Raw genomic sequence first — 25414 nt, 5'->3', positions numbered from 1 at the left:
ACTGGGTGAGTGGATTAAGAGCGTTAGTACCATAGGTAGCGTCGAAAGGAAGTGTCGAGTTTGCCGAACCCGTGACGCAGTACCACAGCCGCCTCAAATGGGTTCTCTGCCACCTGAACGATTCGCGTTGAACATGCGCCCATTTATATGCACTAGGGTAGATTTCTTTGGACCAATAGACGTCGATGTTGGTAGACCCCATGAGAATCGCTGGGGTGTATTATTCACTTGCCTCGCTGTTCGAGCAGTGCATATTGAAATTACCCACTCTCTATCCACATATGCATTTTTACTTATTCTGAAGCAGTTTATCTGTCGCCGTGGTGCGTCTAGGCGAATTATTTCAGACAATGCCACAAGCTTTAGGGGCGCAGGTCGTGTTCTACAAGCCGAGATAGAGAGAGGTTCGTCTGATGAGCTATAGCAAAATTACCCAGAGGTGGAGTGGCGCTTTATACCCCTGGTCGCACCGCATATGGGCGCAGCATGGAGAGGATGATTCGCTCCGTCAAATCTATTTTGTCAGACATACTTCGCGCGAACATCATACACGAGCACATACTTCGAGCAGCACTAGCAGATGTCTAAAACGTCTTCAATTCCAGACCACTGACATACGTTCCTCTGGCTACAGCAAACGATGAAGCACTCCCTCCGAATCATTATTTGTTTGGTGGGTGTCAAGCGGACTACGAGAACGAAGCATTGAAGACAGCAGCGGTGCCTCACTCGTCGTGCAAAATGGTATACCCCTACACCTGAACCTGTCGACAATGGTAACGTGGTAATCATCGTCGATGAAACAAGTCAACGCAACACCTGGATCAAAGAAATTGTAATTGAAATTTTACGAGCAAAGGATGACCAAGCCCGCAGCGCTATCGTGAAAACCATACATGGCTTGATAACCCGACCAGGGGGAATGTTAGAACGCGTTGTGATCAGTAACTATTTCAGTAAGCACTAAAAAGTGCACTATTGCCCTGCACTTTACGGATTCGGTCCAAAATAAAGCGCATGAAGAAAACTTGTTCTTTTACTTTGGAGCCATCGCCGTATGCAGTATGAGCGCGTTAGATCACAAATGTAAGTATACGAGTATATGTACACGTTTATAGTATATATGTATATAAAGACATGTAGGTATAATATATATAAATAAGTATAAATAATATTGTGAAATAAAATGGATTGTAAAATATTTCTTTTGTAAATAAAAATTGTAGATTTTCGCAGGCATAAACGTAAAATATTGCGAAAAATCGCAACAGCTGACGTTTCAACAGTATTGGAAGCTTGGAAGAATTTTTCAATCAAGCACTATATCGAGGTCATGTCTTGCATTGCTGTATGAGTTTTGCGGGGATACCAAATTCAGACATCGCGGTATTCAGGTAACTCATTTTCGTACTGTCGAATGCAGCTTTAAAATCGACAAAAAGGTGTTGAGTGTCGATTCTCTTTTGATGGGTCTTTCCCAAGATTTGGCGTATCGTGAATATTTGGTCGATGGTAGACTTTCAAGTTCTAAAGCCACAGTGGTAAGATGCAATCAATTGGTTGATGATGGGCTCCAGCTTTTCGCACAATACGCTCGCTAGAATCTTATAGGCGATATTTAGAAAACTAATCCCGCGGTAATTGGCACAGATTGCAGGATCACCCTTCCGTTAAATTCCAATCGGTAGGCATGCTTTCATCCCATCATATTTTTCCTAGAAGCTGATGCACGCACCTGGTTTAAATAGCTCAGTCGGTAGTCCGTCGGGGCTCGCGGCCTTGTTGTTCTTCAGCCACGTTATCGCTATTCTCACCTTGACATGGTTGGGTAGCGGAACGACAATTCCGTCGTCAACGATAGGGGTATCGGGATCTTCACATTTTCTGTGACATGCGCAGCTATCACTATTTAACTGGTTCGAGAAGTGTTCCCTTCATAAGTTAAGTATGCTCTGGATGTCAGTCACCTGGTCACCGCCTTTGTTGTTACAGGAAAACGCCCCGGTCTGAAAACCTTCTGTAGGCCGCCGAACTTCTAGATTAAGAAGCAAAACGAATGGGTCTGGTGGTAAACGATGAACACACTCGCGTATCGGCAACCACGTCTCTGTTGACAGTTATGATTTCGAGGTTATTTGAGACTTAACACCAATAACAATACCAGTCTTGAAATTCAGAGGAGAATCTCTCTTGCCAACAAGTGCTTATTTGGAATACGTGGGCGATTGAGTAGTAAAATCCTCTCTCGACGAACAAACCTGGCACTGTATAAAGCTCTCTTCGTGCCCGTCCTAAGGTGTGGCGCAGAAGCTTGGACGATGACAACATCCTATGAGGCGTTACTTGGAGTATTCGAGAGAAAGATTCTGCTCAAGATTTTTGGACCTTTGCACGTTGGTGATGGCGAGTATCGCAGGCGATGGAACGATGAGCTGTATAAACTTTACGACGACATAGACATAGTGCAGCGAATAAAGGTCCAGAGGCTACGTTGGCTGGGTCTTGTCGTCCGAACGGATACAAACGCTCCGGCTCTGAAATTATTCGATGCGGTAGCAGAGGAAGGGGAAGTCCTCCTCCGCGTTGGAAATATCACGACTGGCGCGCTTTGTTAAACTCAGATGAAATCGCGTAAGTGAAGAAAAGTTACATTTAGTTAAATGCATATGGTTCTTTCAATGCTTTCAAGCGGAAATTGTTTGTGACAGTACACGTTTCAAGGTCGAAGTACTTTCTAATTTTAAATATCTGGCAGTTTTAGCCGATCAAAATTTAAGATGGTTATCGCATATTTTTTCCTTGAAGCAATATTTGCTATCCACGGTACGTTCATTTTATCGCCTTAGAAAATTGTGTTCAAGCAGTTTACTGAAAATGGTGTACTATGGACTTATATAATCTAATATAAATTACAATATGGTAGAGCACGTATAATATAATACTACTAAAATTCGCCCACTATTAATTTTGCAGAAGTGCCTTTATTCGAAGAATATGTAACGTTAGTCGTTTGGTGCACTCTATGGGTCTTTTTAAAATGCTAAATATTCTTCCCGTGAGACATTTGTACTACTATAAATATTGAAAATTGAAAAGGTGGCTCTTAAAACACTCAGGCTAAAAAGCCCATTGTATTTAAAGTTCTGGAAAGAGGGTAGGTAGTCAAAGGGGGGAAGGAGAAAAGTATCAGAGAAAGATATAGGAAAGAATAGAGACAGAGATTGAGATAGTTAGTCCTGTGAGAATTTTTCAGATTCTTTGGCAAATCTGTAAATATCCTCCAGTTTTAGAGAATGAATAAAACTAATTCTCATGACATCGGAACCCAATACTCGTAGCCGTGCTCTAGCAAAGGCAGGACACTCACAGAGAAAGTGCTCGCGTTTGCTTTTTGAACCACCTAGTTTTTTGAGAATGGTAACACAAATGACATGTCAAATGTGTTCATAATTTACTTAAAGGTTTGACATTTACCAAATGGGACGCTATACGCTTGAACAAAATTGGGAAATATTGAAAACCTATTTCCAAGGTGGTGAGTCTTCTTCTTCTTCCGCGGTTACAGTAAATGGCGAGCGTTACCGTGACACGCTCAAAGAGTTTTTGTTTCCAAAAATTTAAGAGGATGACATGGACGACATTTGGTTTCAACAGGACGGTGCAACTTGTCACACTGCCAAAGTTACACTCGAACTTTTGGCTACCGTTTTTGAATTCCGATATCAATTGGCCGCCTCGGAGCTGTGATTTAAGCCCGTTGGACTATTTTTTGTGGGGAGCCGTTGAGGACAAACGCTATGCGAACCATCCAGAGACGATTGATGCTTTAAAACACGAAATCGAAGTTGCCATTCAGTAAATTGGAGCCCAACCAATCGAAAATGTGCTTAAAAATTGGGTTGATCGAATGGTCTACTGTAAAGCCAGTCGTGGCAGTCATTTGAACGATATTATTTTCCATTCATAAATGACAATGTTCAATCTTCAAAATAAAAAAAAAAGTTTGAAAAAATATTGATTAGTTTTTTTTATAGCCGATTCAAAAAGCGAATTTTACATGGCCAACCCTATACTAAAGCCAACGCGAATAATCTTGCAACGGGGAAAATTTTTGCAGGAACATTGAACTGTATTCTTTCTAGAAGAACCGGGCAGTCAATTTGCCATTAACGATGGCAAAGTTAAATGATACTGCCTGAAAAGCACCTCTGTCTCTTAATGGGAAGATCCTAATCAAACGACAGCGGGATTCGTATGATGGTTTTGGATCTGAGAAATTGAGTGAATGTAGTGCGAGACGCACACAAAATTTTTGAACCCTCTCCACTCGATTTATATGGACTGCATGATAAGGTCTACAAATAAAAACAGCATAATTTAATTTGGACGAACAAACGCAGAGTATAATATCTTAAGAGTATATAGGTCAGTGAAGTGCGATGAGTGACGTCTAACAAAAGCGAGCATAGCAAGTGAATTGGAAATGACATAATTTAGATGCGCGATAAAATTAAGTTTAGAATCAAAGAAGACCCCTAAATCTATTATCACATCAGACGAAGCAAGATATGTATAATTGATATAATGAGAGGTATTAAGTTGGCCTTGAAGCTTAGAAAATGAGATTTTATGACATTATTCAATATTAAGAAATATACGATTCATAAGGCACCAGGAAAATAAATTATTCAACTCCGACTGTAGGACGGCTGAATCACTAGAATTTCTTATTTCAGCATACACGTTTAGATCATCAGCATAAGGAAGAAAATTAGCAAAGGAGAAACACGAACAAATATCAGTAATAAACAAACCAAATAACAAAGGTCCTATCCTGAGGTACACAAGAGTTGGCGATGAACTGTTTCGAAGAAACTCTATCGATAACTACAGTACTGCGTCTCTTTATTAAATAGGTTGGAGTCCAATCAAGGAAAGTTGAATGAAAACCGAGACATGTCAATTTAGTTACTAAAATCGTATGGGAGATTTTATAAAAGGCTTTAGAGAAATCCGTGTATATCGCGTCAGTTTGGAAACCATTATGGAAGCCTATGTGGCAATCTTCAGAAAAAACGGATAAGTTAGATACAAGAAACGTAGATCTTGCAACTACAAAACCATGTTGTCTAGGACTAATCAGATGTTTTACGCTAAAATATAACTTGTCTTTAATAACACATTCAAAAAGTTTAGATACAACAGATATTTTGGAAATTGACCTGTAATTTGCAACATCACTTTTATTGCCGCTTTTGAAAATAGGAGTGACTGAAATCAGCTTCCACTCATTGATAAATATTCCTTCAGCCAAGGGTTTGTTAAAAATTAGTATAAGAGGTTGCACCAAAGAGCGATAATTTTTAAACAAAGTTACAGAAAGACCGTCCACATCCGAAGGAAAAGAGTTAATCCTTAACAATCCCTCAATGGCATCATCACCTGATGGAACAAGTGAACCGAATTCAACTGTAGAAGACAATTTCCTCAAGGTATTATAGCGAATGGCTGCCAAATGTTCTTCCTGAATATCTTCATTAGATCATCAGACATGAAGCTAGATGAAAAGAAATCGGCAAATAATTCGCTTCATCACTGACAGAGCAGGCAGTTACGACCCTATAAAAACAGTATTAGGAAAATTCATCGGATTACTTTTTATATTTATCTCAAACTTGTGAATGTGTTCTTTATACAAAGACTTAATTAAAGTGCAAAACTTATTCCTGCGGAAGATAAAGAATCATAAAAGCGGATTTCTTTAGTTAACATGAACTTATTTAATAACTTATTTCTCAAAATTGTATGACGTTTGAGCTCTTTCGAGCACCAAGGAATCTTATAATTTACACGCTTAAAAATTGCAACATGTTTAGAACATAGACCTAGCACCAAAGTCTTAATTAAACAATAAATAAAACAACTCTAAGAACTTCTTGAAAAAGAACGAAACGTTCAACTCGAAAGCCATATCAGTAACCCCGATGACTCTTTATCCTCTGAATACTCCTTTGGAAAGCAGCGAAAAAAAAATCAAAAGACCAATTTTAACACAGTCTGCCATCAAAATGGAAAATAATAAGTGGGCTAAATCGGATCTTGAAATAGCTCATGCATTTGCTTGTCACTTATTCCGAGTCTTTACACCTCATTGAACCAAACCCAATCAAAGTATTAAAAAAAAAGTAAAAGTAGCGATAAAAAGGCTCCAATCAAAGAAAACTTCCGGATATGATCTCATCACAGGAGAACTACTCAAGTATCTGCCCGATAAAAGAATATCTTTTCTAAGAGACTAAGATGGTTTTGATTCTTCCCAATCCAACCACTTTGACCCATTTAGAGTGCTCCAATCGAGTCCAAATGTATGACCGACCCCCACTAACTTTGGTCGGTCGATCCCACCATGCCAGTGGCACACCCCCTGGAACTCCCCTGGGGGGTTCCCCATACAATCATTTCAAAATATCACCATTTTTGGCTTTTACATGAGAAAAGAAACTAAAAAGTTCGATCCAAATTGGGGGACATCAGAATTCGTTTTAGAGGTATGGTTCCTTCGGCAAGGTTTCTTATTTTGATCCCTAGAATATGATTTTCACAGAGCAATGGGCGATTTTTTTACCTCCCCACAAATCGACCCGGCCTAATATGTACATATCTCAAGCCTTCGACCGCATTTGGCATGACGGTTTAGTGCCCATTTACACAGGGAAACGTTTGGAAGGGAAACATTTTGTAGGAGAAGGACCGACGCCGAAGAGAGAGGGGATTTTGTCTCACGTACTGGTGACACGCTTTGCTCTTCTTATTCGTACTTCCAATCTTAAGGCAATTTTAGACAGTTGCTTCATTCGTTTTCTTCTTTTGTGGGAGAAAGTTCTGAGTTCTGTGTTGATTTTCAATCAAACGTAAGAAATCAACGATGACAAACATCAGAATGCTATTTGCGGAATTCAGGATTATTTTTGCTAGTAAAGGTAAAAGGCATAATTTAAAAAACTTTGGGCATGTTTATGTTGAATTCTAATTTTTTCCCCCATTTCTAGATACTCAAGCTAATTTTAAGTTAATTATTTATATATGAAGTATTTTTAAACAATTTTTTATTTTTATTCAAGTACAAAAATATAAATATATTTAAATACAATAAAAAAAAAACAGCAAATATATTTAACCAGTTTGCATTCATCTTTGAAATATTTAAGAAACTGACGTTCACCGCTTTACATGTTAGTGGGTTGTAGAATATATTCGAACCAGAAGATGCTAAAGTAGTAAACGTCAAAATGTTGCCGAAAACCATTTTGCCCGTTTGTCCTCGAATGGAACATGAAAAGAGAATTTCCATTGTTTCCCTTCCCTCCGTGTGTAAATTGGCACTTACTCTGCAAAATAAAACTTACTTTATTATATTATTAAAAGTTTTCAAATCTAAATCTAAGTATTTTTACTCAGAACTTACTTAATAGATGCTTTTGCCTTAGGCTTGTGTGTTTAGGATGGTTAGTCATTTCTACATAACGGGAGATACTTGATATGTTTACAACAGATTTTTCAAGCTGATTAGGATATGCAGACAGTTTGATTTTATATCTTGACACTTGCGACATTATTGCTACTTTCACTGTTGAAATTTGTGGACCTTTGTGAAAGCCCTGATTTCTAATACACCGTGGTGGTCCAGTGATTGTTCGCAGTATTACCTATATAAATAATTTCCAATAGTTTTGACCCATTCGACCAGATTGACTTTAGATAGTGGTATATATAAAGGAGAACTTTGTACGCCACACAGAGTTACGAATAAGAGTTAATCAAGCAGTGAAAACTGCTGGCTTTTATCATTAGTTGCGTTTTTTCAGCTTCGATGTGGTTTCGTCAAGTAATTCGCTTGCCTATATGGACTCCAAGGTAAGTTACACAATTACTTTGTGGGATTTGTTGTTTAATATCAATGGTGCGCAATTGTGTTTGCTTAGTGTAGAAATAACTTGCTTTAATTTTTGCTCGTTAATTGGTATGCGCCACTTCGCAGTTGTTCTGCAACTCACAAGTGGTTTGCTGAAGCCGCTTGTAGTGGACAACTGGAGCGACAAAGTATTGCGATGTCGTCGGCATAAGTAAATTTCGTTGTTCCTACATTTGTAGGAATATCTCTAGTATACAAAAGGTACAAGGCCAAAAACCCTGCCATAATAGTGTGGCTATTGGAGATGTAGTATTGGCGTTTATTTCAAACTTTCATTCGAATGCCTAGCTGTGCAGTACTCTCATTACACAATAATGATACGTCATACGATTTACTTCTTCGGGGTTTTTCTGGAAAACAAAATTCGTGGGTTGGAACAATAATATGCGGAAATGATTTCAATTGAATGTTATGCAGATGTGTGCCATATTGATTGCGGACTCTGAAGACGATTTGCAAAGATTACTACATAAGTTTGTAGTTACAGCCAAGTTTAATATGGAGGTCTCCAGAGAAAAAAACAAAAAGCTTAGTAGTTGCCAAGAATGCGATCAGATGCAAACTTGATATAGAAAGGACGATGATAGAGCAAGTTATGAAATTTAAATACCTGGGGATAGAAATATCCAGTGACCGCGACATTATTAAGGAAGTCAGAGAGAGCTGTATGCAAGGCGCACGTATTTGCATTAGGGACGTTGTATGGTGGAACAAATATATGACCATTGAAAGCAAGACGCGTATATACAAGACTGTAATAAGACCAATCTTGACCTATGGAGCCGAAGCACGAGCTGAAAACGCGAAAACAAAACAGCTACTGCGTACAGCTAAAATGCAAGTTCTACGATCCATCGTAGGAAAAACACGTCTTGACTGCATTAGAAACGAGGTCATTCGTGACGAAACTGGCGTTAATGACGTAGTGAAGCTTATAAGAACAAGAATACGAGCCTGGAATGATTACGTTGTTTCTAGAGCTAGCGACGACAGAATTATCCGAATAGCGAGGGACTATATACCACATGGCAAGCGCGGACCTGGAAGACCACCAAAGAGATGGCGCGAAGCTGGATTTCGACATCAGAGAAAGGACAATAACATTTCGTCATTTTGAATTTTAATAATACTTTGTATTTACAACTATGCAATTGTGTGAAGAAAAACAGGTGAAAACCTATAATAAAAGAATAAGAAGAAGAAGAAGATGAAGATTTCATGAAATGAATGCATTAGGCAAATAATTTAACTTTCAATTTATAACTCAAGCGGTACGAAATTAGGTAATCCTTATTTTCAACCAGAAAGGTATTCATTGTATTTCAAAACTTTCAACAAAAAAACCTTTTATTTACGAGGTTCATTTGTTGGAGAAAATATTGTTATTAAGCTATGAAAGGAAAATCGTTCCTTCATTGTGGTCGGACTAATTACATATAATGTAAATATATTCAAAATGCTAAATGCTGAAAAACAATACTAAACTAAAGCGAGTCTTCGGGGCCATGAGAGTGAGTATTTCTTGCTGTTCTAATATTCTATTAATCTGAGTCAAGATCGGTTTGCTTCTATTTTAAGAATCTATTTCGTAAATGCTTTTCGATTTTATCCTTAAGCTAGACAGGGTCATCATCAGCGAATTAGCTAACTCAAGCTCGAGTAAAGAAGTGGAAATGTGAGCCTTACATTGAAGAAACATCAACCAAAAATAACAAATCTTCACTGCCTTGATAGTTTTGAGAAGATATCCTAATATCAACAAGTTATACATTTTTGAAATCAAGAATTAAGGTGTAAACATTGGTACTAAAATTGGACCGAAGGCATTTTTGCTATTTAGCCCTGTGTTTTGCTTATGTCAGATTCTTATAGAAGATGACTGGTGACCTCAAAGACCTCGACCATTTTTGTCTACAACAATATTTGCACCTAAGCTGTTTTAATTTTCAAAAATATAGTAATTGTTAATTTGAGCCCCTGAAAGTCACACTATTCAACACTAAAGATATACATGAGACGATTTATATAGAGGTCGCAGATGAAGTATGCAAAGATGGCGAGGCAAAACTCAGAAAAAACTAATTTATAAAGGCAAAAACATTCTGTATTAATCGGACTACTATTGTAATAAAAGTATATTACGAAATAGCGATCTCTACAAAAATGTATAGAGAAATATTTATTTCTATAAGTATTTATTTATTTTTATTAAACCCCTAATTATAAGAATATATAAGATAAACTGGCACGGCTGCCGCCGAAAGGGTTGGAGGTACATAGGTTCGAATCTCCGTGCAAAAACAGCAAAGTTTTTTCTAATAGCGGTCGCCCCTCGGCAGGCAATGGCGAACCTACGAAGTGTATTTCTGACATGAAAACTTCTCATAAAAACATTTGTCGTTCGAAGGCGGCTTAAAACTGTAGGTCTCTCCATTTGTGGAACAACATCAAGACGCACACCACAAATAGGAGGAGGAGCTTCTGCCAAACACACAAAAAGGGTGTACGCGCCAATTATTTACATATCATATATAAGATAGACTGATACAAATCAAAATCAGTGATCAAAACTATAACTATAACAAAATATAATATACTTATTGTTTTGAAAGTCACACTAATTCAAAAATTCCACTGATAGAATTCTATCATATAGAAAGAATTATATTTTAATATTCGAGTATATGAATTTCGATCTCCATAAAGTCGTATGAAAAATTTTTAAAATCATTGCCATTGTTTTCATTCGTATGTTGAAAAACAAGAATGTAACGCTTTTTTTCTTTTGACATCACAAAAAGTTTCTTTGGCAATAAGAAATCCGCTTACCTTCACGAAAAAATAAAAGCGTCATTGGACTGCTATTATGAATTTATGAAATGTGAAGCAATATGGCTTGGCTTTTTACCTGGGAACTGAAATTTTATATTAAAAATCATTACCAAGAAATAATTAGGGTAAAGTGGAGTACCTGTGACTATGGGGCAGCACTTTAACATTTTCGTTGTCAAAATGATTCAAAAACTTCGCAAATACCGAGCTGTACGCAGCCTAATATAATACCACGTGATTATATGTAATTTGGAAGTTCTACGTAAATGCTCAGCGGAGCTACACGTGTTTAAGTGATTTTCGATTGGGTGATGTAATTTTTATGTACCGCTACGTAAGCATGTTTTGAAATAAAAGCAATTGTTTTCTAAAGGCTAAAGCTATTAAAAGGTGCTTCGAGAAAACATCGGTAAGTAGCAATAAGTTTTTAAGAATTAAATAATCAAAACAATGAATGTGGATAAAGTCATTTGGGGCACATTTGACTTTTGAGTGTGGGGTACTTTTGACGAATGTCAAATGTGCCCCATGTTATGATTTTGTTAATATATTTGGTAACTGTAAGTAATTTGGCTTATTTATGTATGACTTTTGTACAGTAATGGTACGAAACGATAAGAAAAAGTCATCTGGAAAAGAAATAAATGAAGAAAATATTAAAAAAGCCATGAATGATATAAAAAATGGAGATGAGACACAAACTTCGGCAGCAAAAAAATACGGCATCAAGAGAACGACGCTAATAAAGCGGATGAAACGTCAAGGTCCACTTAAACTTACAGTGGACTCTAGTAATAGCCATTCGGTCGATGAATTATTGTACAACACTAAATATTCATCGCGTCAACTCTTCACAAAAAAACTCGAAGAGCAGTTTGCTGACTATATTATATAAAGAAATGTGCGTTTTACGCATATGGCTTGTCATACCAGATATTCAGAAAGTTTGTTTATGATTATGCTAAAATAAATCAGATCACCGTTCCAGTTGGATGGAATGTTACTAAGGAAGCAAGTAAGGACTGGCTTTATACTTCTCTCAAAAGAAACCCAACTATTTCATTGCGAAAGCCAGAGAAAGTAAGCCTGGCCAAACTTTCGGGCTTTACAAAATCAGATGTAGAAGAATTTTACTCAAACCTCAGGGCAATTTATGAAAAATGCTCCTTCCAGCCAAAGGATATATACATATAAATTAGATGAAACTGGAGGAACTACGGTCTTAGAACCGCCTAAGGTAAGTATTTTAGTTCATCTGAGACAAGACACATAGTATCATACCTACCTAGAAAATTTATTATATATCGGTTTCCTGTTTTTTTAAATAGATTCTTGCTCAAAAAGGTCAGAGAACAGTGTTTCAAGCCACCAGCAGAGCGTGGAAGCCTAGTCGCCATGGTTGGGATTGTATGTGCCAGTGGAAACCATTTGCCCCGGTGCATTTGTTTCCTCGTATACGATTCAACGAAAGATTCACATATGGATCCTTCCCAGGTTCATTGCCCCTGAACTAAAATCTGGCTGGATGACTTCAGAACTATTTATCGAAGTAGTGAAGTACATAAAATGCAGCACTAATTGTTTAAAAGATAAGCCCATTCTCGTTTTACTAGATAGCCATTCATCTCATTGTAGCCTCGAAAGCATTAACTTTTGCAGAGATGATGGAATTGTGATGCTATCTTTTCCACCTCATACCGCGCACCGTTTGCAGCCCTTAGTTTTGTCCATATTCGGACCATTTAAACAACTTTGCCGAAAGAGCTTCAACGATTTTACTGATCAGACATCGGAAAACAAATAACTATTTATTATGTGGCAAAATTAACGATACGATTTTGTTCTGGTTAAAATTGCGCCTAAAAATCAAAAGCCACTATATTGGTCAAATAACGGAAAAGTTCAGTAATAACGCTTTTAACATAAGCTATTTATGAAGATTTGCAACATTTAACTGGGTGTTTGTAAACCCAGAGGTAGAAGACATCGCACTAGCTTCAAGAAGTGAAATTGAACTTAAATTACCACAGCCAACTAATCCAGCTGACACATCTCGATGCAGGGCGAAGTATTTGTTTGATGTTAACTTTGGAGACTTTTTAATTACCTTTGTTCTCTCTTACAAATTTTTACTATAATATTATTTTGATATAGCTTCGATGGAAAAAAAGAAGCCTGTGTTTATGTTTTGTTGAAATAAATATGTATATTTATTTTGTTTTTTGAAATAACGTCTTGTTTTTCACGTTATTGTAAGTATAAAATAAAGTAATTAATTATCAAATGTGCCCTTTTAAAAGTCAAAGGTACCCCTCCGGCGGGGCACTTTTGACAAATTGGCTATTTTTTAAAAAGAGACCGAATAAGGTATTTACACTGTTTTTTGTAACTCCTTGGCCAGTAAAATATTAAGATTAATTTCTAATATTGTAGTTACGAACAATTTTTAAAATCTACGTTTTTCTCGAAAAATATGCGAGAAATATGGCTTCGCAAAAAAGGTGTCACAGGTGCCCCACTTTCCCCTATCACTTTTGCGATCTCAGATAAAATCAAAGTTTTTTAATTTATTGAGTAGTGTAGGCCACAAAATATTCACTCTACTTGACCTGTGATCTTACTTTGCCCAATTTAATTTGTCAGATCATTTTAAATGCAAAAGCCAAGTGTTACAACATACATATAACAATCATTCAGTTTTATACATTTATATATTTATTTACAATTTGTTTCATTATAACCAATTGATCTGCACCTTATCACTTTTTTCCAATATGATCATATGTGCGTCCAAGTACATATTAAAATATATCATAGTAAATAAATGAATGCATACCCACTACCCTGGTGAACAGTAAAATTCAATTACCAATATATTCGTTAACTCTCCAAACTGCTCGATGTTTTTATTGGGTCCTTGTTTAGTTTATATACGTCAATGATTGGCTATTGAGCCATCAGCTATAAAAAACTCTGTAACCAAAAAACCTACTTGTACTACTCTTGCACATTTAAATATTATTAATGTATTTTGCCTCATTGCTTTCTGATCAGCACTAGTAATATATCTTCCTCACTTACTCATTCGGCTCTGAGTTAAACAGCACGTACGATCACTCAGCGCAACTGAAACAGTAATAACAACAACTTAATACAAGTAGTATGACTTAGTCACCCTAAGAAAATGAAACAATACTGCAAATCAGCAACACACAACGAAGACGCCGATGCACGAATGCGATGACGATGATATTACCAACCTTATTTTTGAGTTAAAGCAAGTAAGGTGAGACCAAAGAGTTTCACTGTCAGTTTGGCGATAGCATCGAACCGGGAAACAGTATTGCTGGTATTAAGAATTTATTTTGCATTTAACTGCAAATATCTATGTAGATCAGATACCACGTACACTCAAACTTAAAGGAGTTCACAACTATAAAATAGTAATAATTGTAATTTATTTTCCTCTATTTGCATGCCATAATTACAGTGGCCAACTAATTTGCATGCACACTTTGTAAAATAAGTGATTGTGAACTTGAAAACAGTTTTCGCGCCTTGTCTCAATTGCTATTTGGGTGAAACACAAAAATTTCTTTTTTTTCGAAACTACGAGCAGTGTGCAAAGAAGTGTTTATAATGTGCTTTCAATTTACATGCAATGATTGAATTTATATTTGCGTTTGTAAGAATATGCTTTAAGTTTTGTGCTTTGAAATTTAGCAGAATATTTTACCCACATTGAATGTGTTAATTGGGCGTGAAACTTATAATTTAAATATACATCTTTACTTAAAAATAAACAAGCAATTTGAAAAAATTCGTAGTTAAGAACATAAGAACTGCAAACATCTTTTAATCATAATAAAGGTTGACATTGAAAATGAAGAGTATGAGAGCTTGATTGATGTTAAAAGTTTGACTGGAAGCTTTCTCAATTTACACCCAATTTAATAAAAAAATAAAGTAACTATAAAACTAAAATAAAACAATGGATTTATCAGCAATGCTTTACGTATGCTTAATAGCATTAAGCACTTACACAACAACAGAAAGTAAGCAGAAACCAGGACGGGGAAGGGGCTCAATGTGGTGGTGAGTACTGAATATATACTTTCTTGGGATCAAGTCTGTAATTTTTTTTGAGTTCGTTGCTTAATTCTTTTGTTCTCGCATCGATTTTTAGTAAATATAACTAAAATTATTAGGTTAAACAAACAAAAATGTTTATTTTAATATTAATGTTCATTGCTTTATATAACATAATATATTATTATAATAATTATATATATATATATATGTAATATATACATATGTAATTTTTTTTTTAAGTTGGAGTAGGCTGAAATATGTAATTCAAACTTCCCATGGAACTAGGAAGGCGAACAACATAATTATAAATTGAATAAATAATATGCTACCTCATATCAGTTCGTTCGTAATTAAGAATGTAAAACTTAGATGAGCTTATATGCATAATTTTGACATGGAAGTATTTAATTTTAATACGTATTTGTAGGCTACTCATAGCATATTATACATCAACATTAAATTTAGGGACATAACCAAGATATATATACAATTGTACGTAAATTTAAATACTTTTAGTTTACCTTATAGTTATCTAGATATTCACTCTATTTATATATATATATATACAATATATTCAACCTACTTTGTTCAGGAGTAAATACATCTTAAAACATTCAAATACATTTGTAGTAGTGAACTCTACCAAATATTAGTTTTTTAGTCTTTAGTTTTTCTGCCTCGTTTCTCAATGGAACATATCTTCAGGATATGCGAGATGTGGCATATAAAGATTACAGGCATGCATGTATAGAGTTGGTTATTACAAGTTACATTTTTCAAATACAAATTTTCAGCAAAACACTCCCCATTCCCGTAATACCGCTTACCTAATGCTAATATGTATCACATGAAATTTAGTGGTAAGTTTTTTATTCTGGGTCAAAATATGAAACGTTGCTAAGCTTGACATTTTTCAGCATGAATTCAATTTGGATAGTATTCGTTTCGTTCTTGGTCAAAAATTCACGGATAATGATGGCTTTGTGTGACAGTACGTTATCATAGTACAAAATCCACGAGTGGTTTTCCGATAAATTCTTTCTTTTTTGCCGAATCGCTTCACGTAAATGTTTAATATCGCCCAAATAATAGTGCTTATTAACTGTCTGACCTTCTGAAAAAAATTCGTGATGTGCAATACCGTTATAATCCGTAAAAACCACTTTACTTTGTCTTTTACCACATAGTTGGTTTTTTGTTCCTTGTTCATTCGCAGCTCTCCACTCCCGTCTGATGTCTGGAGTGCGTGCAGTACTCATAAGTCCACGTCTCGTTTCCAGTAATATTGTGTTTGCTGAATGTTGGGTCAGATGAAGGCTTGGAAAACATGTATTTGGCGATAGCAACGCGGTCCCTTTGTTGCATGAAATTTAGGTCCTTTGGGTCCAACTTTGCAGCCCCAACCCCAATTGTTAACTACAATGTCCCGAACGGATTCATAAGCAATATTCAAGTCCTTTGCCAGCTCTCTGATGGTTAATTTGCGGTTATTGATCAACTTTTCTTTCTCTTCATTGAAGTTTTCGTTGGACCCACGACCTCTTCTGAAGCGTTCATGCCACTGGTAAAGGACTCTATAGAATAATATTACCGAAACAGTTTCTCAACATTTCTAAGATTTTCGCTCCATTGAATCCGTTTTTAACACAAAATTTAATACAAAATCGTTGTTGCAAGTTCAAATCCATTTTTAAAACTGTAAAAAACACGTGCAGACATCGATTTAGTCAAGACGGCGAATTTTTACAGATGTCAAGCAATGGCGATACAATTTTGATGGGAATGTTAATCACAGATATGGCAATCCTAAAAAGAAAGAACAGAACTCAAATCAGCTGGTATTTTAAAGACATATCTAAAGGGTGGCGCAAAATTAACCATTCAACTTTTTTCTAAAAGAAAAAAATAATTTTGAATGACGGAAATCTTTATTTTGACCCTTACGTGCTCCATTGCTTGTCTGTTTGTATGCTGCAGCTGTCTAGCTCACAAGTGTCAAATATGATTGCCGTAGGACGATATTTGCAAATATTAATTGATTAATTTTGCGCCACTTGTTATATCTACATACAATATAAAAATAGTGCACAGACAAAATAATTGTGGAAAAATTATTAATAGTACGATTTTTGAGCTTAAAAGAAGGAATATGGAGCTGAGTAAACAGTAATAAAACCATCAGTTTCATTCTTCCTTTTTTCGATCTCACTGATCAGTTTTTCTTACTAGTAAATGAACAACAAATACTTGCATACATAGCTAAAATATTCAGAACAAACTATTAATTTAACATAAAGATCCTAAAACCTACATATACTTACGTGTTTACCAAATGAATTTTAAATACATTCTCTTTATAGGGGTATAGCTAAGGTGGGGGAACCTAATAATATATCACCACTTAGCTCAGGTATTATGTACATGGATCCTGCCATACACTCCACATTACGACGGAAACAACGTCGATTGGTTCGTGATAACCCCGGCGTATTGGGAGCTCTTGTTAAAGGTGCAAACCTTGCCATAAGTGAATGCCAGCATCAGTTTCGTAATCGGCGTTGGAACTGCTCAACCAGAAACTTTATGCGAGGCAAGAATTTGTTTGGGAAAATTGTCGATCGAGGTAAGAATTACCGTCTAAAAAGTATCTTCTACGTCGGCAACGCCATTTTAATTACTGGCAAACAAAAACTCTGCTAACTTTCATTAGGTTACCGCCATCGAAAACGATACGATAAAAAAGGCAAAACAGCTGATGCTAGTTAATTTCCAAAGCAAATAAATGAAAGTTTTTCAGCCAAACAAACAAATTTAGCTTTATCTTAAATCGAATAGTATAACTCAATTATAAAATTTAAAACTCTTTATACATAAATTAGAGTATATTTGTATGTTTCACGCTGTTATATTACCAGCGCTGGTTTGATTATTATTAAAACGGAAACAATATTGGGCAATAAAATCTTAAGGTAGCGTGCACAAGTAACCACTAAAAGTAAAGCTACTGTAATATTCCTATTCAATTTGGAATAATGAAATTTTGTGTATTTGTCTGAACATTTATTTCATTTGTTCAATTGAAATTTTGACCACACTCGACGGTTGAGAGAATCATTTTGTATGAATGTATTTGTATATATACTTGGTTCAAAATCTATCTTTCACATAATTAACACATAAAACTGTGTGTTCACACCACACGTAATAGGAAGAATCATTATTCCCCTGTCAGCACTCACGCTGTTTGCGCTGTTGTGGGCCAGTGCTGTGTAACTAATGAAGATATCATTTACACTATAATGGCTGGCTTCTGTTGCCTTTGCTTCAAACAATTTTGTCAATCTTACAACTTGCTGACAGTTAGGTGATGATCTTCTATAATGGAAATTGGTTCTGCATTGCAATGCATGTATAGCACACATACACCTAGAATATTTTTGTGTATTTCTGCTATTTTTTCGAAGCCTAACTAAATTGTGGGTCTAATGGCGTGCTGCAAAATCTTTTGTATTTACTTTTTAAATGCCTGCGGGATATTTTGTCACTTATAAATTATTGCTATCCTTTAAACTTATTTTCCTTCTCCAAACCTTTTGTAAGCATGGCCACACACATTTGCGACAAAACATTTCCCTATTATCTCCGCCTTTTAATATACTCGTGAATGGTTCGTACATGATGCCACTTTATGGTAGGAAAGTACGAATACATCCTTCTGATGCCCTGACATTGCATTTGTTAGCTGGCATTAAAATTTAATAGGAGCTGAAACATTTACTAAAAAATTAGTAACGCCGCTGCTGCTATGAGAATTAACTGCTTTATACTTACATAGGTCCTGCGAAAGGGAATATTAATATGATCTGAGTCTTATGCATTGAATATATAAGTATATAAAAAGGTACATGGTTAACACCATATTATAGGTGTAGTAGATTTTAGTTATGTTTTCAGCTTGCACTTGACATATAATTGGTGGTTTGGCCGAAGGTTTATTTTCTAAAAGCCTTAATTTTTCCAGCTCTTTGTATTGCAAATGTTGGGAGATTGTGATATTTTTATTTTCTGAATAACCAGAGCTGGATAAATCCGAAGAACACATAATACTTTTGCACATTTCACAAAAATATTTCTGTTGCCTGCAGAATTATATTAATATTAGAGAAATTAATTGAGAAGCAAATTTTGCGAGGCGAAACTAACCAACAGAATTTCTGTTTGTGCATACATACTTCTGTGTGAGTTTATTCTTTTAAAAACTTTGTATTACCTTCTGGAAAGAAATTTTGTTTATAACCTATACGAAATAAATTCCTACACTGTAGGATAAAGCATCTTAACTGGATTAACCGTGATTATACTGTTTTTGTCTTGAGAGATAAATGTACGGGTAAGTTAGGAAACTACTGATGCATGACCTTAAAGCTAAAGCAGCCCAAATTACTGGAACAACAAACACTCATTGTATAAATAATCTCTAACAATACTAGAAACGAGATACATGTCAATGCTCATTTTTAAGTGACTAAATATGCGTATGCTCAAGTATGTAAAAATATACGACTACATACTCGTACATATGTTACGTGCGCGTGCTGTTCCGTATAAATTGGGTGCTGCTCTTAAGAGGATCAACAGCGGAAAATGCTGATCAAAGATGATACAAGTGCTTGCGCCACCAGGGAACAAATACTCTCAGCCTCCATTGTCCACAAGAGAAGTACCTAATATTATACGAAACAATTGAGTGAAATATAGACGTCCGGACTAAGGACTTTTGTTAACAATACCAAGCAACGAAAAAGGTAGGCAAGGACGTGGATGAATGGCAAGAACGTTATGTATTAGAATTGTACAGCTGAAACCAATTTTTCAATTATAACACATGCATACTTATCCGCATGCATGTGTATATAAATATGCACATTTATAGCAGCATATGTATATATATATATATATACAAACAGTAGTCGTATTTAAAAGTAATTTGAAGTGCTTATAAGCACGCACAATACCTTTTGTATTTCTGATAGTCGGTAATTTCATCTAAGTAAAGCAACACCCACTTATATATTATAAATAAAAACGATTATTATACACCGGACTAAATTGTATGTAGAAGTGTATAAAAAAAACAAATAAATACACATGTAATTATATGTCTGTGCATAACACAGACTTGCGTTTGTATGAGTACTAGACACTACTAGCTCCACAATTTTCCTTATTATTTCTTGTTGATTTCTAAAAATGTACAGTACAAATTCATATAGCATATACTTTCCATATACGCATCTTGGAGTATAACCATTCCAACAAAACTTTTAAAGCTACGTAATAAAATATTTGAAGTAGAGTGTACCTCCGATCGGTTGATTAACTAAAGAGAACTATTTCGGCTTGGTTATAAAGTTAACCTATTATATTATATATATATATATAATTGGCGCGTACACCCTTTTTGGGGGTTTGGCCGAGCTCCTCCTCCTATTTGTGGTGTGCGTTTTGATGTTGTTCCACAAATCGAGGGACCTATAGTCTCAAGCCGACTCCGAATGGCAGATATTTTTATGAAGAGCTTTTTCATGGCAGAAATACACTCGGAGGTTTGCCATTGCCTGCCGAGGGGCGACCCTATTATATTACACGGCGTAAATTTGTTACCAGAGATCTAGTACTAGGGAGACTTAATAGGTTAGTAGCGTTTTACCGAAGACTTTTATTTAAGGGGGAAGTCTACTGTGACAAGGGAAAAAACAGGCTTATTTTCCGGATTTTATTTCTAACAAAATATTGCTCGTACATAAAATCTATTTAAACTCTTATCTTTATTATATATTTAAGTTTTTGAAAAAAAAATTTTAAGTCAAAATTTCAAAATGGCCGCTGTGGCACTTCTGCAAGCGCAGGTCCGCTTTTCTTAGGTGCCTAAACGGTGTACATGAAATCTTACGTTTCGGTGATCTAAAACAAAAAAACAAAATATTGTTATCATATACATAGTATTGACTCTCGTCTGACGTAGGATTATGTCGATAAAAAATTTTGGCGTTGAAAAAAAATTCTTGAAATTTTTTTCTTTTTTTTTGCCTAAAATTGATGTTACTATTGTTTATAACAATTTAACAAATAACGATATCAAAAAAATCCTATGTCAGACGAGATACACTATTACAGAGAATATATAATTAAATTTTTAAGCTGATTCATTTATCAGAACTCGAGATATCGTGTACACCGTATACAAAAACTTAGTTTCGAGAAAAATGCGTTTAAAGTTTCAGTTTTCAGCGTTTAAAGCTTTGGAGCGCTTCGGGAAAAGGTCGAAATTTCAACGAAGAAAAATTTAGCCAGCTGTAACACATATTGTACCTTATTTAAGAGGGTTCAAAGTATTTTTTAAGCTAATAAAAAAAAAATCGATTTTTTGAAAAATTCACAGTAGACTTCCCCCTTAAACAAAAAGCAATAGTTATATCAATAAGTTAATCATATGTATGTATATATATATGTACATATATCGCCGTGCTGTTTACGATCTCTTCCCACCTCTCGACCAATTTGTTGATGTCGTTCCGCCAAGAATCGCCTGGTCTGGTGTCAAAGAAGCTGTTGAGGCAGTTTTCAAGGACCCCTTTGTTATCGAAGGTAACGCCCTCCATATGCAGGGCAAGATCCGAAGAATACGGCGGCTGCTGAAGGACCTCCCATTGGAGGTATTGGAGTACGGCTTTGACGACTTGTGCAACATGAGGACTGGCGTTGTCGATCAGGTATTTTCAGCGGAATAGCCTCATTCACGCGGTGTGGCGGTGTAGCCGTGTAGCTGGGCAATAAAAAGCTCCGTGTTGACCGTGACATTCTTTCCCAGTACCCCATAGGAAATATACAATTAACAGGAAAATACAATCAACAGTGAGTTTGTAGAACAGAAAGAGTTCTATCGAATGAATGTTTACACTTTGCAAATAGCAAACGAATCGCTGTAAAGTAAAAGAAAATATAAAAACGCTATAAACTTATTCCCCGACCCAATATTTGGTGTTTATTCTCATGATATTAATAATAATTAAATTATATAATAATAATCGCAATCATAATGTATAAACTAGATATATATTTATACTATATATACAATATATATGTATATGTCATATAAAACACTTATAAATAAATAGATATATTAATGAAGAAAATGTTATGTTGACTGTTTATTCCAAAACGATGACTAAAGTATGTGAGTTCATACATTTTACTGCGCTGCAACTTGAAAGCGTTTAAAATTTCTGCAAATATTATCACACAATGTTATTGCGCGGGCGTGTTCCGTGACGTTTATATTAGCACCGTGCTAGTCATCAAGTAGATGAGTGTACATATGTAGATATGAGCAAGTTAATTTGTTTATGTCTACGTTATTTGTAATATGTATGTATGTGCATGGTGCATTCCATTAAAAAACTAACAAAACACATCGATTTCGACTGAATTTAGAAATAGTTCTGGTAACCCCAAGGCCATGAAAAGTTTTTTATTTAAAAATTTGGAAAAATATTGGATTATAATATATTATTTTTATTTAAATTAATCAGAAAACGCAAACCATATTATTTTTACCGTAAATGCAAATTTGCTTAATTGTCTCGTAGTCGTAATATTTTTGTCCCAAAGTATCTATCATTAATGATCTGGGGAATGTTTTTTGTCACTGATATCAGAATAAAAAAATAAGTAAATAATACTTTTAATTTTTAGTTCAATTCAATGCTTTAGAACGGCAGTTGAAACTCTACTAGAAAAATAATTATGCACATTTTGTCTTATTCGTTCAAGCTTCCTTTTTGCCCCTATCCTTTAGTGTCAGTCATATTTTATACTTAATTTAATTCTATAATAAAGCCATATTAGTATTAATTAGTTGGGTCGAACTTTTTAGTTTCTTTTCTCATGTAAAGGCCAAACATGGTGATATTTTGAAATGATTGTATGGGGACCCCCCAGGGGATTTCCACTGGCATGGGTGGATCGGCCGTCCAAAGTTAGTGGGGGTCGGTCATACATTTGGACTCGATTGGAGTACTCTAAATGGGTCAAAGTGGGATTTTTCGTTCGACCCAAATTGGCGGACATCGGAATTCGTTTTAGAGGTATGGTTCCTTGGGCAAAGTTTCTTATTTTGATCCCTAGAATACGATTTTCACAGAGCAATGATCGATTTTTAAATCGACCCGCCCTATTATATATACATATATATATATATATTTACTCTTACATGACATCGTGTTTTACTTTACTTATAAAGCAAATAAATAAATTAAATTCAATTTGTTGCTAATATCTCAGTGAAGTGCAAATATACCTATATACATATGTAGTTATAAAGATAATTATTTTTAAATTAATATTTTAATCTACAGTGGCAAACTATTAAAATGTCAAATGCGTTATTTTTGGCCGGTTAAATCCAAATTTTTGTAGCAGAGGTACTGTAGTACTCGCTTAAGCTAAAATTTGGTATTCAATATATTTTACAACAATTTGCTTAATTTTTTTCAATTCCAACTGAATAATATATTACATAGTTGCAGTTTTTGAGATTGCCAGTGTTGTTTAATATATTTACATACAAATTTATATCGCTTTCATATATTCAATGGCATGTTGAACTAAAGAAACTATCGTCTTAGCTGTGCTTATCCTGTATTATTGTAAACTTGTCTATTAACTATATATGTATTTAAAGATACTAGATAAAATATATATAAGTACAATTTTGCGTTAACTTTTTGTGCGTGGAATGTCCCGTAGTTGATGGCTACTTACGTACGTAGATGTATACAATACATATGTATACGCACTCCTAAATACATGTATTTATGTCTATACGTACGAAAATTTAAATTTTTTAGCGTACAAGAACAAGGTGACAAACCAATGTGAAAGCTCTCAGTGTACGCTTGCGCATATCAGCCAGGTGTGCATGCCCTTTTCTTATCTTTGGCAAACCATCGCAATAATGTTTATTGTGTGTTCCTCCCTTCTCTTGCTTTGGAGTGAGTAAATGATTTTTGTTATATTTCCTGAACTGTATACCCTCCTATCTGTCTTTGTTTCAATATTTGCGCCTTCATAATATGAATGTATGTATTTTAGTAAAAGATATGTAAAAGCAATAGGTAGACAATCTATGTCTGATATATGCCAGTTTTTTGAAAAGTGACAAATATACAATTGCCGTATTCTTTTGTACAAGATTTGTAAAAGAACACCCCAACTCGGTTAACTCAGATATGGCAGTACTGACATAAATTGTCATTAGCCATGTTTTTTACACGCATGCGCATCTGCGCTTACATGAAACAACGCAGGTTGCTATTGTCTATATTCCCTAAAAATATTCGGCATCACATTTCCACAAATATCAAGTCAATAGTTATTGAAGTAAATTACGAATTGAAAAATGCTATTGGTAAGCAAAGTTTTTAATTAATACAAAAATGTGTTGATACATAAATTTCAAATGTTTTCAAATTTCTGAAAGTGTGGAGGTGCCTGAGGAGTTTTTTCATGGCAGAAATACACTTGGAGGTTTGGCATTTGCCTGCCGAGGGGCGACCGCTTTAGAAAAAACGTTTCTTTTCATTTTGGTCTTTAACCAAGATCCGAACCTACGTTCTCTCTGAATTCCGAATGCTAGTCACGCACCAACTCATTCGGTTATTAGTTTGTGGCAAATACGTTTTAGTTACAATCTACACAATCATCGCCCAACTTAATGTATGGAGCGTTGCATGGGGATAAACCTGTGCGATTAGTTGTAGCCCTCTTTGCTTTATTCGACTACAGTAATCTTTTAAAATACTAAAAAGAGAATAATTATTTATTTTGAAGTAATAATCAGTAAAATTATTACTTACTGTTCCTCCCAAGGACACCATATCCTCCAACACCCTCCCATATGTCTGTGGCATTTGTTGCATCTTCAAATTGAACTTTTAGAGCTGAACAACCCCGCAAAAATAACTTTTCTCAGTTTTGAAGAAAAATTTTCGTTCATAATTTTCAAAATCAATTTTATACCATAAATTTACCTACACTTGCTCAACTTGAATTCTTATTTATACCAGCGCCTACTTGGGCACAAGGGTATTGGATTTTTCCCCCATAACGGTTGTATATATAACATCATGAAGGAACAGATGGGGACATGTACCAAAATTCTCAGAATAATGAAAGGAATCATATTAGTCGTCTCTGTTAGTAAGTTCGTGCGCATGATAACTAGCAAAATTAATATATTTCAATGAAACTCGGTTCACTTATGATCCCTAGTTCAAGTTAGGTTGGTATTAAGAATAGTAGAATAAGAGAAATTGGTAAATAACCGCGCCCACTTCACATATAATAGTGACATTTACGTACATATATTTAAAGCAATTGGTCAGCACAAAAAAAGAATACAAATGGGCGGTGACATGCACTGCTGTTTCCACATCCTTTCGCTTATGTTTGATTATT

At 35.2% G+C, this 25414-nt stretch overlaps 1 protein-coding gene across 1 annotated transcript in view; it reads left to right on the top strand.

Moving 5' to 3' along the window:
• Positions 1-14129: 14129 nt before the first annotated feature.
• Positions 14130-25414, top strand: part of LOC128865347 (protein wingless) — a 35682-nt gene continuing 24397 nt past the window's right edge. The window contains exons 1-2 of the mRNA XM_054105582.1: positions 14130-14899; positions 17257-17519. Coding sequence (XP_053961557.1) covers positions 14796-14899; positions 17257-17519 — 367 coding nt within the window. The 5' untranslated portion in view covers positions 14130-14795. The remainder of the gene's footprint in view (positions 14900-17256; positions 17520-25414) is intronic.

This window comes from Anastrepha ludens, chromosome 5 (assembly GCF_028408465.1).
Source record: "Anastrepha ludens isolate Willacy chromosome 5, idAnaLude1.1, whole genome shotgun sequence".
Taxonomy (NCBI): Eukaryota; Metazoa; Arthropoda; class Insecta; order Diptera; family Tephritidae; genus Anastrepha; species Anastrepha ludens.
This window is presented reverse-complemented; position numbering and strand designations above follow the sequence as displayed.